A 15,071-nucleotide genomic window follows, 5' to 3' on the forward strand; every position below is an offset into this window, starting at 1 on the left:
TCATTTCCATTTGTCCTTTTTACTGATTGCAAAATTATATGGCTAATATTTCATTGTACATTTGCTGCTAATAATTGCTATATACAATTTTAACAAAATAATTTTTAGGTACTTATGTAGTAACTGGGCTGCCGATTTTGAAATCGGGTCCATCGCATCGCATCGCACCCGACCATATCGCATGCGATGCGATGCGATGCGATGGACCCGATTTTTCCATAGAATTCAATGTTAAAATGGACTGAGTCCATTTTAACATGGAATTCAATGGGAAAAGGGGTCCTTTTCATACCCCTACTATCCAAGTGGGCATGGAGTTGGATATAAACCTGTGGCGAGTGTAGCGAGCCACCGAGCCCGAAGCGTGGCGAGCGTAGCGAGCCCCGCGAGGGGACACAGAATACCGTCCCCTCGCGGGGCTCGCTTCGCTCGCCACGCTTCGGGCTCGGTGGCTCGCTACGCTCGCCACAGGTTTATATCCAACTCCATGCCCACTTGGATAGTAGGGGTATGAAAAGGACCCCTTTTTCCCATTGAATTCCATGTTAAAATGGACTCAGTCCATTTTAACATTGAATCCTATGGAAAAATCGGGTCATCGCATCGCATCGCATCGTATGCGATGCGATGCGATATCGTATCGCATCGCATCTGATTGTATGCCTTAACTTAAGGCATACAATCAAAAAATCGGCAGCCCAGATACTACATAAGTACCAATTTTTATTGTTAAAACATATATGATTGTAATACTGTAACAATTGATCCGATTTTACTCATTAGAGCTCCACTTGTTTCTTGTATATTACACATTTGGGGTTTGACACCCCCAAGCGGGAAGCTGCTTGGCTCTACACCAGGGTTGCCGACTTTGAAAAAATCCTCTCCGGGCATTACGCGTTTTGGGGCGGGGTTTAACTGTGACGACATTAAGCCCCGCCCCCCATTACGTCAAATAGCCGAAATAACTGTTATCCATGGAGGGGGCGGGTCTAAAACGTCACGATTGTGCCGTTTTAGCTCCGCCCCCTCCCCTGAGACCCGCGGATTGCGGCATATAAATGCCGCGATCGGGGGGCTCAGTGGGGGTCCCCCTGATTCCGGGAGGGTTGCCCACCCTTCCGGGGGCCGGGAGGAAGGACCCGATTTTCGGGAGACTCACGCAAATTCCGGGAGGGTCGGCAACCCTGCGAGTCTACACCCATATAGGCGCCTGTTCTGTTTTGTCCCTCAGGGTCTATTAAACAGACCTCCTTTCCCTACTACACTGATAGGCATTTCTATATTGGGTGCACTGCACCCATGTTTTGAGCTTATTTTTCTGGAGTCCAATGTCAGAGCTGCAGTCAGGGGGGCCAGCCCCACACACACTGCAACCATTTTATTAATACTTACCCTCCGGAGTCCAGCGATGGAAGCTGGAGATCTGTGCATGTGTAGTAGGGGCTGAGCGCTCTGGGGCTCAGACCCTAATGCACAGGACAGCTCCTGGCAGAGGAGAGGAGGGGTCCTGGCCGGAGGCTGCACATGGGCCTCCTCCTCTCTTAAAAAGCCCTTCACACGGACCCCCTCCTCTGTTACAGGGCCCCTGGCTATACTATTGTATATTAGTCTCTGTCTCATTTGCTGCTTATTTTAAGCCCTTGTTTTACATTAAATTGTAATCGCTCAGACTTTGAAATCAGGATGTCTTTTATTTTTGTTCTGGAATTTTTTATATTATAAGTACCTGTCCTTATTCTGATACTTTTGAGCTGCTGCATACTTGCCTACTCTCCCGCATTTAGCGGGAGTCTCCCGGTTTTGCACTCTTCCTCCCGCTCTCCCGCAAGGCCATCCGTTCCTCCCGGTTTTTGTGCCATTCCCCCCCCCAATACGCACTGCGCATGCGCCCGCGTCATATCTCGGGGGCGTCGCCCTAGTGCGCGACGTCATTCAGCATGCCGGGTACCGCGCGGGGCTGTGTGGGTACCCGGCAGCAGCAGCAGCAGAGTGAGCGGAAGCTGGGAAGCGCAGCCACGGACGGAGCAGGAGGACAGCGTGCTGCGTGGACGGAGAGGAGCAGTGGCAGCAGCGGGGACTGTGTCTGTGAGTGACAGCGGGAGTCCGGAGCCGGGAGCAGCGACCAGCGGTAAGTATAACACAGTCTGCAACCTCTCTCCCCCACCAACTAAGCCTGCTTCTTTTTTTTTTTATGGAGCTCCTAGCACTACCACGCTTTAGAGGGGGGAGGGGAGGGGGAACTGACCATTTACATGGTCCTCCCTGTTTTTTTTTTTTTTTGGGGGGGGGGGGGTGGGGGGGGCTGGAATGGTTATCAATACACCATCAGTGCTGCCACTCATCAGTTTATTAACCAGAGGACAAGGTCATGAAGAGATGTATTCTTCCTCTGAAAGGTACATTTCAATGATTTTTGCACCCCCTGCTTGCCTATATAGAAGTACCACCTCCCGCAGAGGTTCTGTGGAAGCATACCTCTCCAGTGAGCTTACATGTCAGCTTGCAAGTGCTCATACAGAGGAAAAATCCTCCGATATAAGTAACCATCGGAGGATTTTTCCTTTGTGCGGGCACTTCCGAGCTGACGTGTAAGTGTACAAATCCGCTTGCAGCTGTAGCTTACGTCTTTTCAGCTGCAGTGGTTTTCTTTGAATCGGGAGCCGGCACTGATGTCATGTGACATCATCCACCCTGAACAGGCCGGGGAACGCCTGCTTTCCCTGGGGCCTGTACAGCGTTTCTATGAGTGCGCCCACCGTTTTTGTGGACACACCCATGAAACGCTGGATGCCCACCCCAGAACACCCCCTGCCTGTTAATCACTGTGCGAGTACCCCAGTGATTGAGAATATCACCAAAGGTGCTCGCAGCAGGGGTCTGCACAAGGGCATTAGTGCCCACCATCGGCAGAGGGGTTGAATTAGCTGCTCTATGAGTAGTTCTGGATCAACAACTTACAGATCAGCTTTGCGTCTGATCTAAAAATCCACCACTTAGTAAATAAAGCCCTGTGATATCAACTGACAAATATGGAGGGGAAAGGGTGATGGTTGGGGGCTCTCTTGCTGTATCCCAAGTCTGTGACTAGACCAGAGTAACTGGTACCATCAACCAAAAGTGGTATCACAGCATTTTACAGCACCATTCAATTCTCAGGGGGAAGGCCTATTTCACATGGGATGTTGCTATGGGCAACCAATCAGATACAATCTATTATATTCCAGAAGCTGCTTTATAAATAAAAAGTATTTTCTGATTGGTTACCAATAGCAACATCCCATGTGAAACAGAACTCCAATCTGATTGGTTACCAATAGCAACATCCCATGTGAAACAGAACTCCAATTTAGCACATTTCCATTGTGGTGGTAAAGTACAAACAATTCTGTTTAAAAAAATAAAATAAAATTGTGAAAAACTGCTGCAGGATATGCCGTGAGATGTGAGTCCCGATACGATCAGATCGCATCGGGACTCGCATCGCACGGCATGCTGCAGAGGGACAATTTAGACTATATAATGCAGATCTGCACTATCTAGTCTTGGCTGCCCTCTCTATTTCACTGCCGATTTGCACTCACACGGGAGTGCGCATCGGCAAGTAATCGGGCTCGCAAGCCCTAAAAAAGCATATGATCTGCATGCAATATGGCTTCCGATGTTCACTATATCGGAAGCCATATCGGCCCATCTGTACACACCATAAGGGCTTACATTGCTTCATTTAATTGTATCTAATTGTATCTATTTTTACTGCAGTTGCTGGAACTACGCTGAGGTCATCCTCAAGCGCCTGTCAGCGGAGGGAGAACGGAGAACGGCGCCCTGTGATCTGGAATCTTATTTAAGAGGTATGTGTCATTTATTTGAATTGTTCACTTGTTGCCTGACGACGAAGCTACGTGCTCCGAAATGTTGGCACTCAGGTCTTTAAAATAAACCACAGGAGGCTCTTGTAGTTCAACGTTTCAGCGCTTGCAGCGCTTTTATCAAGAACAGCATGATAAAAGCGCTGCAAGCGCTGAAACATTGAACTACAAGAGCCTCCTGTGGTTTATTTTAAAGACCTGAGTGCTGCCGTCATCGCTGTATGTAACGGCTGCCACGTGGGTGTTGTGCCTCATGGAAGGCACCAGGCAGGCTACTACTTATCCGGAGTGCTGTGGATTCCCTCTACACATACACACACACACACACGTGTGTGTGGAGAGAATCCACGGCACTCCGGATAAGTAGTAGCCTGCCTGGTGCCTTCCGTGGTACTCCCAGTCAAGGGTCCAATATACAATCAAAATGATGGTGGCACTCACAATATAACACACTAAGATAGGTCAACAAATCGAAGCTTTAATGTGTACGCTTCTTCATCAGGACATACAATAATCACAAATACATAAAACACATTTATACAGACCACCATAACGTGCTGACCAGCGGTAGCGTCACGTCATGCCGGCGACATACGATTGCATCGGCGCATGCCGGTGATGTTGGCCTACCATGATGCTGCCGCTGGTCAGCACGTTATGGTGGAACAGGTTGAGTATCCCTTATCCGACATGCTCGGGACCATGAGCATTTCAGATCAGGGATTTTTCAGTTTTTTTGAATATTTTTTTACCATACTTACCGGGTCCCCTGGCGTCCACGGCAGCCTTCAGGATCCTCTTCAGTCATCCTAGGTTGCATTGCGTGAGTTTTGTTTGCAGGTGCGCTGCTGACGTCACCAGCGCACTCGCGCAATGCACCACTGGGACGGGAGGTGCCGCTGAAGAGGATCCTGAAGCCCGCCGTGGACGCCGGAGGACGTGGTAAGTATCAAAAAAGGGGCAGGAAACGGAAAAAACAAACAAACAAAAAAAATTCTGAAAAACCACAGTTTTTGGAATATTTGGGGTTTTGGATACGGGATACTCAACCTGTATGTGTGTGTGCTTGTGTTCACCAGGGTCGGCGACCCGGGATTTGCAACCCGGGTTGACCCATTCGAACTGAAGTAATACTTGTGTAATTCAGCAAATTACCGGGTTGACATTTTTAATCCGTTAATTTGCTGCTGAGTGTGAAATGGGGTTAGACTGCATCCGACAAAATGACCCTGCACTGAAAATACTGTGTAATTGCCAGGTGGATTTTTATTTTGCACATCTAGTTACATCTTTGGTTTTATTACTTATCACTACATGGCTAGCTTTCATGAGACCTCGTGGATGGGAATGAAGCACTAATATTAGCTATTACAATTCTATGCAAACTCAATCTCACACTGTAATCTATGTAAACTGGAAGCCTAAGTATGTATTTGTTATAATGATTTTAGCTGGTTGTTTATAGTATTACAGGTCCTGTTTCTGCAGTGCAGCACAGCAACAAAGAGAGACCGAGACCTTCAAGTAAGTTTTCAGTATTTATTTATTTTTACAATAGTAGACTTGAACTATGGAGTGTTATTTATGATAGCGATTTAGGGGCATTTTTCGAAGCGATCTCACTAGATTACTTAGAAAATGCCCTTACATCGCTCAGTGTGTAGGGGACATAACAATGCGATATTGCCCAGCAATTAATATCCAGCATGCTGGATATAAATTGGTCAAGGCCAGTCTTCTCACCAGAGAACACTGGCCCTGACCGATCGCTCAGCAAACAGCGCTAACACAGCGCTGTGTGCTGAGCGATCTTGCTGAGTGTTCTGAGCAATCTAGCATCACACAGAACTATCAGCAAATCTCAATGTGTGGAGGTATCTGTAGGGGTCTATTCAACAAGCATTGTTGAGAGAGTTAGTTACCATGCTTGCCTACCTGACCCCCTTCATGAGGGACACAATGCTCTGCTCCTGGGCTTTCCTGGTAATGTATGATTGCCATCACCTGTGGTGACACCTTTCTTATCAGTTACCCAGCTCCACACAGGTGCCGGCAATCATACATTATCCATACCTCCCAGCATGCCCCTCTCCAGGAGGACACAATGCTCTGTTCCTGGGCTTCCCTGGTAATGTATGATTGCTAGCACCTGTGGTGACACCTTTCTTATCAGTTACCTAGCTCCCCACAGGTGCTGGCAATCCTACATTATCCATACCTCCCAGCATGCCCCTCTCCAGGAGGACACAATGCTCTGCTCCTGGGCTTCCCTGGTAATGTATGATTGCCAGCACCTGTGGTGACACCTTTCTTATCAGTTACCTAGCTCCCCACAGGTGCTGGCAATCATACATTACCAGGGAAGTCCAGGAATAGAGCATTGTGCCCCTGATGGAGAGGGGCAGGTAGGCAACCCTGATATATATACTGCTATATACTATTATAGATAATTACCTACCTGCCCCGCTCCATCAGGGGCACAATGCTCTGTTCCTGGACTTCCCTGGTAATGTATGATTGCCAGCACCTGTGGGGAGCTAGGTAACTGATCAGAAATGTGTCACCACAGGTGCTGGCAATCATATATTACCAGGGACGTCCAGGAACAAAGCATTTTCTCCCTCATGGAGGGGGTCAGGTAGGCAAGTATGCGTGTTACCATTTGCAATGGCAGATACTACATCACCGGAACAATTCTATGACTGCTTCTTCACGACATGAATCTCTTTCCCATAGGATGGAGCAGGGCATCAAAAATGGTCAGCATCAGTTAATGTAAATTAAAAATATATGTATTGTAGTTTGATGAAATGGGAAATAAGGAGGTCCAGTATTGAGACCATAACTTTGTGTGAGGATGATAGGTAAGCAGGACATTTCAGTGAAATCTCCAGCATTGTTTGTTTAACGAATGGGGCCAACCCTTTGGTTTTACAAAAGTAGATGAAAGTTAATAATTGTATTTTTTTAAAAGGATAGTAGGTGCTATAAGAACTAACTAAAAGCCTACTTGAAGATATTGTTCATACACATAGACAAGTTTTATTTGACATGGCGCTACAATGGAGTAAAGAACCCTGTCTGTTTCTTGCTCATAAGCATCATACAAGTTTTTTTTTCCGATTTAACCTAACGTAACTTGCATTTGTAGTGTGTGTGTGTGTGTGTGTGTGTGTTTTTCTTTAAGGTGGAAGGAAAATGCTACTTTTTAACTTTGTACCTTCTTATTGTGATCTAAAGTGTTCGCTTTGAATGTGGACATTTTTTATTGAAAATTGTAGCTTTTATTGGAAATACATGTACTATTGAAGGAATTAGGCACTAATTCAGCATGGGTTGCTAATTACATAATTCACAAATTGATTATCAGATGACTAACCATGCATTAGGGAAATTAGCGACTTAGAATGTTAGGGTGTGGAAACCGGCAATTTTCTGGTAGTGTCAGAAAAAAAATGGAGGTGTGCCAATTTTTAAGGGAGGGTCTGTGATGTCAGCGCCGGCCTTGTTCATTCTGTTTCAGATGCAGATTGGTGGAAACCTCAAAGCTACTCATATATGCACAGAAGGCAAAGTCTCTTCAGTGGTATGGGATTTGTGAGTAGATAGCAATAAATTTACATGCGGTGGATTTCTCCACACGGTCACCTGCAACTTCTCAAATTAGCAATCCAAGCTGAATTAGGCCTTAGATGATTATGCATTATATATATATATATATATATATATATATATATATATATATATATATATATATATATATATATATATATATATACAACTCCAATGAAAGAAGGCACTCAGGAAACAGCGAAGTAAGATGAAACAAAAAGCGTGTATTGTTTTAAGCTTTCGGGGTTTGACCCCCTAACTCAGAACACGACTACAGGCTGTAGTCGTGTTCTGAGGAAGGGGGTCAAACCCCGAAAGCTTAAAACAATACACGCTTTTTGTTTCATCTTACTTCGCTGTTTCCTGAGTGCCTTCTTTCATTGGAGTTGTTATATGAAGATTTGTTTATGGCACCGGGGCAAGTTGTTTTATTACCAGAGTGCCAGCAGGATTGGACCCGTATATGTGTATGTGTATATATATATATATATATATATATATATATATATATATATATACACACATACACATGTTCTTGTGCTACAAATACATAGTTTACACTTGGTATTAACAGCTGCCATGGTTTGATTCTGTTTAGAAAACTCTTCTGGCAATGTTCCATGTCATTTTACGAAGGCTGTGTGTGGCAAAAGATTTTGGCTGTGCAACTTTGGAAGGAAATTTATCATTTTTGTGCGTCACTTATATATAACTGGAAAATGACATTAGCATTTGTGTTAACTTTACTTCAAAATGATATTAAACATTTAAACATTCAAAACACAGCACATGATGTAGTTAATGGGTGAAACATACATTGATTGAGTCCACAACTGCAAAAAGGGACCACTGCTGCTTTGTGCGTTTCAATGTCTGTGCGCACGCTCAGCGAGTTGTGTGCATGCGCACACACGCACAGCTTAGAGAGAACACTGTCTTCTGGTCATTATCCCCTCATTGAACACTCTTCTGTCCAGTGTTTTTACAATTCTACTAGAAAAGTTTTTCTTCTTCACACTAAGCCCTATAACACATACATGTCAGTGACCACTTACACGTCACAAATCTACCAGCTCTCTGTAAGACTGCCTTCCTTCCCTAAGGGTTTGCACTTTGCATGCCCTGGTTGCTAGATATTTTATTTCATTATTTCTCTAATCCATATCTATCTACATCATTCTCAAAGCAGCTGCCCAACTTTTACATTAAATAGTGAACATAGTACATTTTCTGACTACAATAAAAGTTACTTTGCTTATACAGTGGATAAGTGTTAGTGATAAGATAGAGAATCTATAGCGCAGAATATGGAAAACATAATTTATGTTTTTTCAATTGTTTTGCAGAGAACTTAACAGTAGCTGTACAGTATACAGCAAAAGGACTGAGTTCCCTGTGAAAGTATAGCAAGTAGAAATTTGATATCCGCAAAACATACAGTATGGATATCCGGAATTTTTTCGGCAAAAAAAGTGACAAGCAGTCACAGCCTCCTGATCCCAAGAGAAGTGGGGAAAGTGGATCTATGCCCATAAGATCTGATTCTCCTGAATGTATCACAGACAGTGATGACAGTGATGCATCTATTATAGACATTCAGAATCCAAGTACAAGTTTCCATGAAGTTGGGTGTGCTGAGCAGGAAGATCCTTGCTCCAGTAATAGAGAAGAGCAGGATGAAATGCAGGAAGTTGGGTGTGATGAGCAGGAAGATCCTTGCTCCAGTAATAGAGAAGAGCAGGATGAAATTCAGGAAGTACCTGCTAAAAAAAAGAAATACTATTGTGAATTTAATGCCAAAATATCAAAAAGTTATCCAGTGCTAAAGAAATCTTCACGTGGAAAATATTCTGCCTATTGCACAGTATGTAACAGTGATTTTGCTATCAAACATGGTGGTGTTAATGACTGTAAACGCCATGTGGACAGTGCCAAACATAAAAAACTATCAGAAGCCCGTGATAAAAGTCAGAAATTGGTTAGCTACTTAACTACATCTCATGACGAGCATGCGGTAATTCATGCAGAAATGCTTTTTACTGGCTTCCTGATCGAGCATAACATTCCTATTTCTGCCTCTGACCATGTAGGTAAATTGATGAGGGCAATGATGCCAAATACAAGTGAGGTTGCAGTACAAAAATATGGTTGTGGTAGAACAAAAACAACTGCAATTATTAATTATGCACTTGCACCACACTGCACAAAGCCGGTTATAGAGGCTTTGAAGATCTTGCCATTTACCCTAGCACTAGATGGAGGAAATGAATCTGAGGAGAAATTATTTCCCGTTTTAGTGTCCTATTTTGATTTGGATGGAAAAGTTAAGCCAAAGCTCTTAGATCTTGTGGTTTGTAACATTGCCACAAGCATTAATATTGTAAATGCAGTAGATGAGGTTTTTAAAAAAGAAGGAATTCCCTGGAAAAATTGCATTGGTCTCTGTTTAGACAATGCATCTGTAAATATGGGAAGACACAGGTCTGTAAAAACGTTGATTCAACAGAAGAGCCCTTCTGTTTTTACAGAAGGGTGCCCATGCCATCTTGTGCACCTTGCTGCAAGCAAGGCAAACAATGAACTTTCATTTGATGCAGATGCTTTTCTCCATAAACTTACAACCTACTTCAGGTTCAGCGCTAAAAGAATTCAAGCACTGAAGGAGATGAGTGAGTTTGTGAACATTGAGTATGCTAAGATACTGCAACATGGGGCAACCAGGTGGCTTAGTATGCATTCCTGCATTGAGAGGGTGCTTAAAATGTTTCCAGCACTAAAGTCCTTCTTCCAGTCAGAAGACTGTGAGAAAAATCCCAGGAGTAGAGCTCTCTGTGACATGTTTGAGGACTCCACTACTGAGCTGTATATCTTGTTCCTTCATGCAGTTCTTTGCTCATTTAATGAGACTAACACAGTGCTCCAGTATCGTTCTCCTTTTATCCACAAATTGCAGGAGTGCCTGATGGAGTTATATAAGAAACTACTGCTGAAATTGGTGAAACCCACCATAATTAAAGCTGCTGATACTGCAGAAGGACTTCTGAGCATAGATTTTTGTGATTCAGAAATCCAAATGGGGGACAGAGAACTCTTTATTGGGTTTACAACTGGTAACTATATAAGGACCTGTTCTTCCCTAGAACCCAGAGCAGTGACTAAATTTTATCGAGAAGTGAGAAACTTCTATTGTTCTGCTCTTACATATATGAAAAACAAATTTCCCTTAAATGATGATATAATAAAAGCGATGAAGGTCTTTGACTACAAAAACCGCGTGGCAGCACAATTCCAAGACATTGAAGTGCTTGCTAAACGCTTTCCCCAAGTGATAGACAACACCATGATGCAGAAAGTGCATGAAGAGTTCTCCGAGTACCGTGTGTATGACTTGCCCGAGTCCTCCTTACAACATTGCACAGAAGACGGTGTTGAAAGAGTGGATTCCATTTGGCATGAACTGAGCATGGTTATACATCCAGCAACAGGGAACAAAAAATTTGCTATATTATCAAGTATGGCCAAATCTCTGTTAGTTCTCCCGCACAGCAATGCGGAAATTGAACGCGTGTTTAGTATGGTCCGCAAAGTTAAGACTGAGCTCAGAGGAAAATTGGCTACAGAGGGAACACTAAAAAGTCTCTTGCAGTGCAAACTTAATCTGTTTACAGATCTAAGCTGTCACCAGTTCAAGCCTTCTAAAGAGCTTTTGTCTAAAGCTAAGTCCGCAGGTTATCAGCAGCGGAAAACATATACGCGTGATGCCTAAGATGTGTTGAAACAGTATGTAACACCAGTCTAAACCTTAGCTATTCTCATTTGTAGTTAAGCCATTCCAAACTTACTACTTTTAAGAAAGCATAAAAAAAGAGAAAATGTGATAAAATGTTCCACTGGGCTGCACTTTATAAAACAGTTTACTTTAATACAGTTTACATGCTAAGTTTAGGAATTGTACTTTGCAAATTTTTCATGCTTAAGTTAATTGAGCACATTCCACTTTTGTTACCTTAAGTATACACCGTTATGTTATATTATTTAAAATGTGGTTTAAAATATTTTGTTCAATCTATTCTTTTATTTATTGGACAGTAAAGGTCTTATTTGTTAAGTTATTTAAATATACTTCTGTTAATATTTACATTATGTATGTTATTTAAAGCATGATCATTTTTCAATTAAACAATTATTTTGGTAAAGCCTATTTTCTACTTCATACTATGTGTAATATAAAAGGGTAAGTTCTTGTGGCTGCCAGCACCTCAGGGCATTGTTAGTAATTCATTATACTATATATTAACTGTATGGGACCTGACTTACATTTCATTGAGGGCATAGTATACTAAGGATAAGATGTGAATGTCTGTTTGAAGAACTAGTGGGTAGAGGTTCTATGTGAGTGACTGAGTTGTAAAGGAAAATCTGCTCTAGAAGGGCAGCCAATAAATTAACATATACAGGTTTCTATATGTAGTAATAATGCTACATTACTCCCAACTGTCCTAATTACTGTGGGACAGTCCCACTAATTGGAGACTGTCCTGCTGTTCCAGCAGGCTGGGTCAATTGGGGAAGCTGGAGATCTCAGCTGCCCTACTGAGCAGCCGGTGATAGCTGAAGAGATGCCATGTTCATGGAAACTCCAGTGCAGGGAGAAAGCCAAGGGCTGCTTAGGGAGCGCTGGGCAAGCCCCTAAAGTGACAAAACAGGGTTGTGGTGCTAGGCCCCACCCGTCCTTAGACCACGCCCCTTTAATCAAAGCCACACACCATTTTCAAGTTGATTCAGATTACATATTTCATGAGCATCAAACACATGGCAACCACACATGATTGCTGGTTTCAATTGTACAGCTTCTGTTCGTAGGTTGCCCATATACATACTTGCTCTGGTGGTATGCGGCTCTTCATATTTTTTTCACCAGCCACTGCAGGACACACCCCTGGGTGAAAATAGATACGCCCATATGTGTCACTAGACACGCCCTTTGGTTGATGACACACCCCTTTAATGGTGCGCGACGCTGCGCTCGGTGCATTTGCTAGCATCTAAAATCTCCCTCATTTTGCTTTTCAAAAGTAGGCAAGTATGAGCTGCTGTTGTATTTTATGAACACTTCACATGTTAACATAATTTATACTGAGAAATAGCACAAATCTTTTAACTATAGTGATTAATGATTCCATGCACTGTACACAAGAACCCTCCCCCACTTCCCAGTACATGCTGGGATCTTACTGTATTATCTTATCCTTAATGATTTATGCCCTGAGACCTCCCTGTACAGTCAGAAGATCAAAGATGGACTAATGCAAACAGGACCCCATAAATCACCCCCTTGGGTTCTGTGATCTACCAGGGCTGCCCTTTCCCAATGCAGCTCTCATTACACTGTGATATCACAGTCCAGTACTGATAGGAAATGTTTGCATGTTCTTATCTGCTATCAGTGTGTCTGACATAGCTGCACTTGAGCAATAGGACAAAGAGAGTATACATGGCTGGGAACATACAGTGAGTGCTATGTTTATTTCTGAGCAGTGCTATGTATATCTGGCCACACATGTGAAGCCTCATTTAGCACTTACATGCTTGGAGTAGTGAGAATTGTGTGATTGATTTATTCCAACAGCAATTTATTTTTACATAACAGAAAATATATTGAATTTTTAAATTTAAATTGGCTTTCTTATTGTAATTTTAAAGTTTCTTTACTTTGTTCACAAACTAAATTCCTTATACAAGAAGAGAGATATATATGGTGTGTAAGGATGATCTCTACAGAGAATATTATCATTATTATTATTATTGTTTATTTATATGGCGCCACAAGGGTTTCCGCAGCGCCTGACAATGCATAGATGACACAGTACAAGTTAGGACAAGTACATGGTAAATAAAAACCAGTTGCGGTAGCTGACACTGACGCTATTTTACCAGTCACAAAGTCACAAAGATATACAGTATTATTAGAGAAGCACAATAGGACCACAGAAAAGGACCACAATGCATGTAACAATAATACTGAGTATCCATTATCCAAAATGCTTGGAACCACAATCATTTTGGATAAGGGATTATTCTGGATTTCACCTGGGACTTTATTCTGGTCCACACGCAATGCTGCGAATGTTGCAGTGTTGCGTGTGGACCAAACACTGGCCCCAGTGCCAGCCGCCCCCCCCTCACACCCACGACCCCCCCGCATGGCTGCGAATGGATGATTTGCAGAATGGCCTATGGAGGCAGAATGCAGCATTGTTTCATCTCCACTGTACACTAATTATAATTTTTCTTACCTACAAGTTTGTTGCCAAGGGTTACATACTTGTTGCCAGGGGAGTTACATGCTCGTTTCCAGAGGAGTTTCATGCTCATTGCCTGGGATTACATGCTAGTTGCCAGTGAGTTTCTTGCTCATTGCTAGGGGGTTTCTTGTACTTTGTTGGGGGGGGGGTGTTACATGCTTGTTGCCATGAGGGTTATATGCTCATTGCCATAAGGGTTATATGCTCGTTACCATGGGTTACTGCTCAGAGTTGAGGCAGCCATTTTTAGATATTCCATGTTGTCGGCATGGAATCTTCAGAGACCCAGCCCATTTCTTGCCACGGCTTCCAGTAGTGGTCACAGCCACAAAATCTATTTTTGCCCTGATTATATTGTGAATCTTTGTGATTTATGTGGATCCATGGTCACTAGGGACAGATGAGCCATACTGCATGTCTCTGTTAGACACATGAACTACTGCACATGTGCCGCAATGGTGTTACAACAGCTCGCACAGTGAGGATTAGCGTTGAGTCAGGAAGCGTTTGTGATGACCAGGAAAGTGATGACCAATTCAGATTCGTGTCTCAGTTTGTGACCGGGATTCCATATGCAGTTACAATGGATCTAGTGCCTTTCCTCCGATGGCCATGTCGCGTTACCATAGTCTTACTCAGAAGGTAAATTATTGACCAATGTGCGTCTGACGTCTGTGTCTTCATGCACCAAAGGCAAATCTGAGGCACCTCCTGTGGGCATCTTCATACAAATCTCAGTGGCTGTGACATTAGCATATTTCCACACATCCGCTGCATACGGGGTCACAGCTGCAGCGGCATTAACACATCTGAAGCAGACCCAACATATTGTGGTCTCCAAAAGTTCTTGTTTACAGGCACTTAGATTTACTAAGATGAGAATTCTATGTAAGATGGGATGATGCCCATAGCAACCAGATTTTATACATTATACTCTAGATAGAAGGTGCTAAATAAATAAGTAGAACCTTATTGGTTGCTATGGACAACATGGACAGCTTTCCATAGCGTCCTGCTATGGAAAGTCATCCACTGCCTGTGAAAGTTGCTGGCCAGGGGAAAAATCGCCCAGTGTGTATGGACCTTTACTGACTGGCAGTTACTAGTGATACATAGTACATTTGGATGACTAGAAGGAAGTATTGGATGAAGTGAGGGGAAAAGATGCATCTGCCAATGAAAGATTCAGTTCAGCTTATTAAAGTAAATTAAGCATGATATTTACTAATGGCAGCTGTCTGCAAGAGATTCTGTGTGGGGAAGGGGATGGGGAAGGGGTCTC

General features: G+C 43.1%; 1 protein-coding gene across 3 annotated transcripts in view; it reads left to right on the forward strand.

Annotated features, from left to right (window-relative positions):
- Positions 1–1,770: 1,770 nt before the first annotated feature.
- The window catches only part of LOC146074234 (uncharacterized), a 62,844-nt gene continuing 49,543 nt past the window's right edge, over positions 1,771–15,071 (forward strand). Inside the window, exons 1-4 of one of the 3 annotated variants that reach the window (XM_083182118.1) lie at positions 1,771–2,131; positions 3,763–3,854; positions 5,338–5,396; positions 8,831–11,523. In XM_083182118.1, the coding sequence (XP_083038244.1) occupies positions 8,926–11,250 (2,325 nt within the window). In that variant the 5' untranslated portion in view covers positions 1,771–2,131; positions 3,763–3,854; positions 5,338–5,396; positions 8,831–8,925 and the 3' untranslated portion in view covers positions 11,251–11,523. Of the gene's footprint in view, positions 2,132–3,762; positions 3,855–5,337; positions 5,397–8,830; positions 11,524–15,071 lie in introns of those variants that run through there. The other 2 variants (XR_014473389.1, XR_014473388.1) reach the window with 2 other exon arrangements.

The sequence above is a fragment of the Crinia signifera genome, chromosome 4 (assembly GCF_055691185.1).
Source record: "Crinia signifera chromosome 4, ASM5569118v1, whole genome shotgun sequence".
NCBI lineage: Eukaryota > Metazoa > Chordata > Amphibia > Anura > Myobatrachidae > Crinia > Crinia signifera.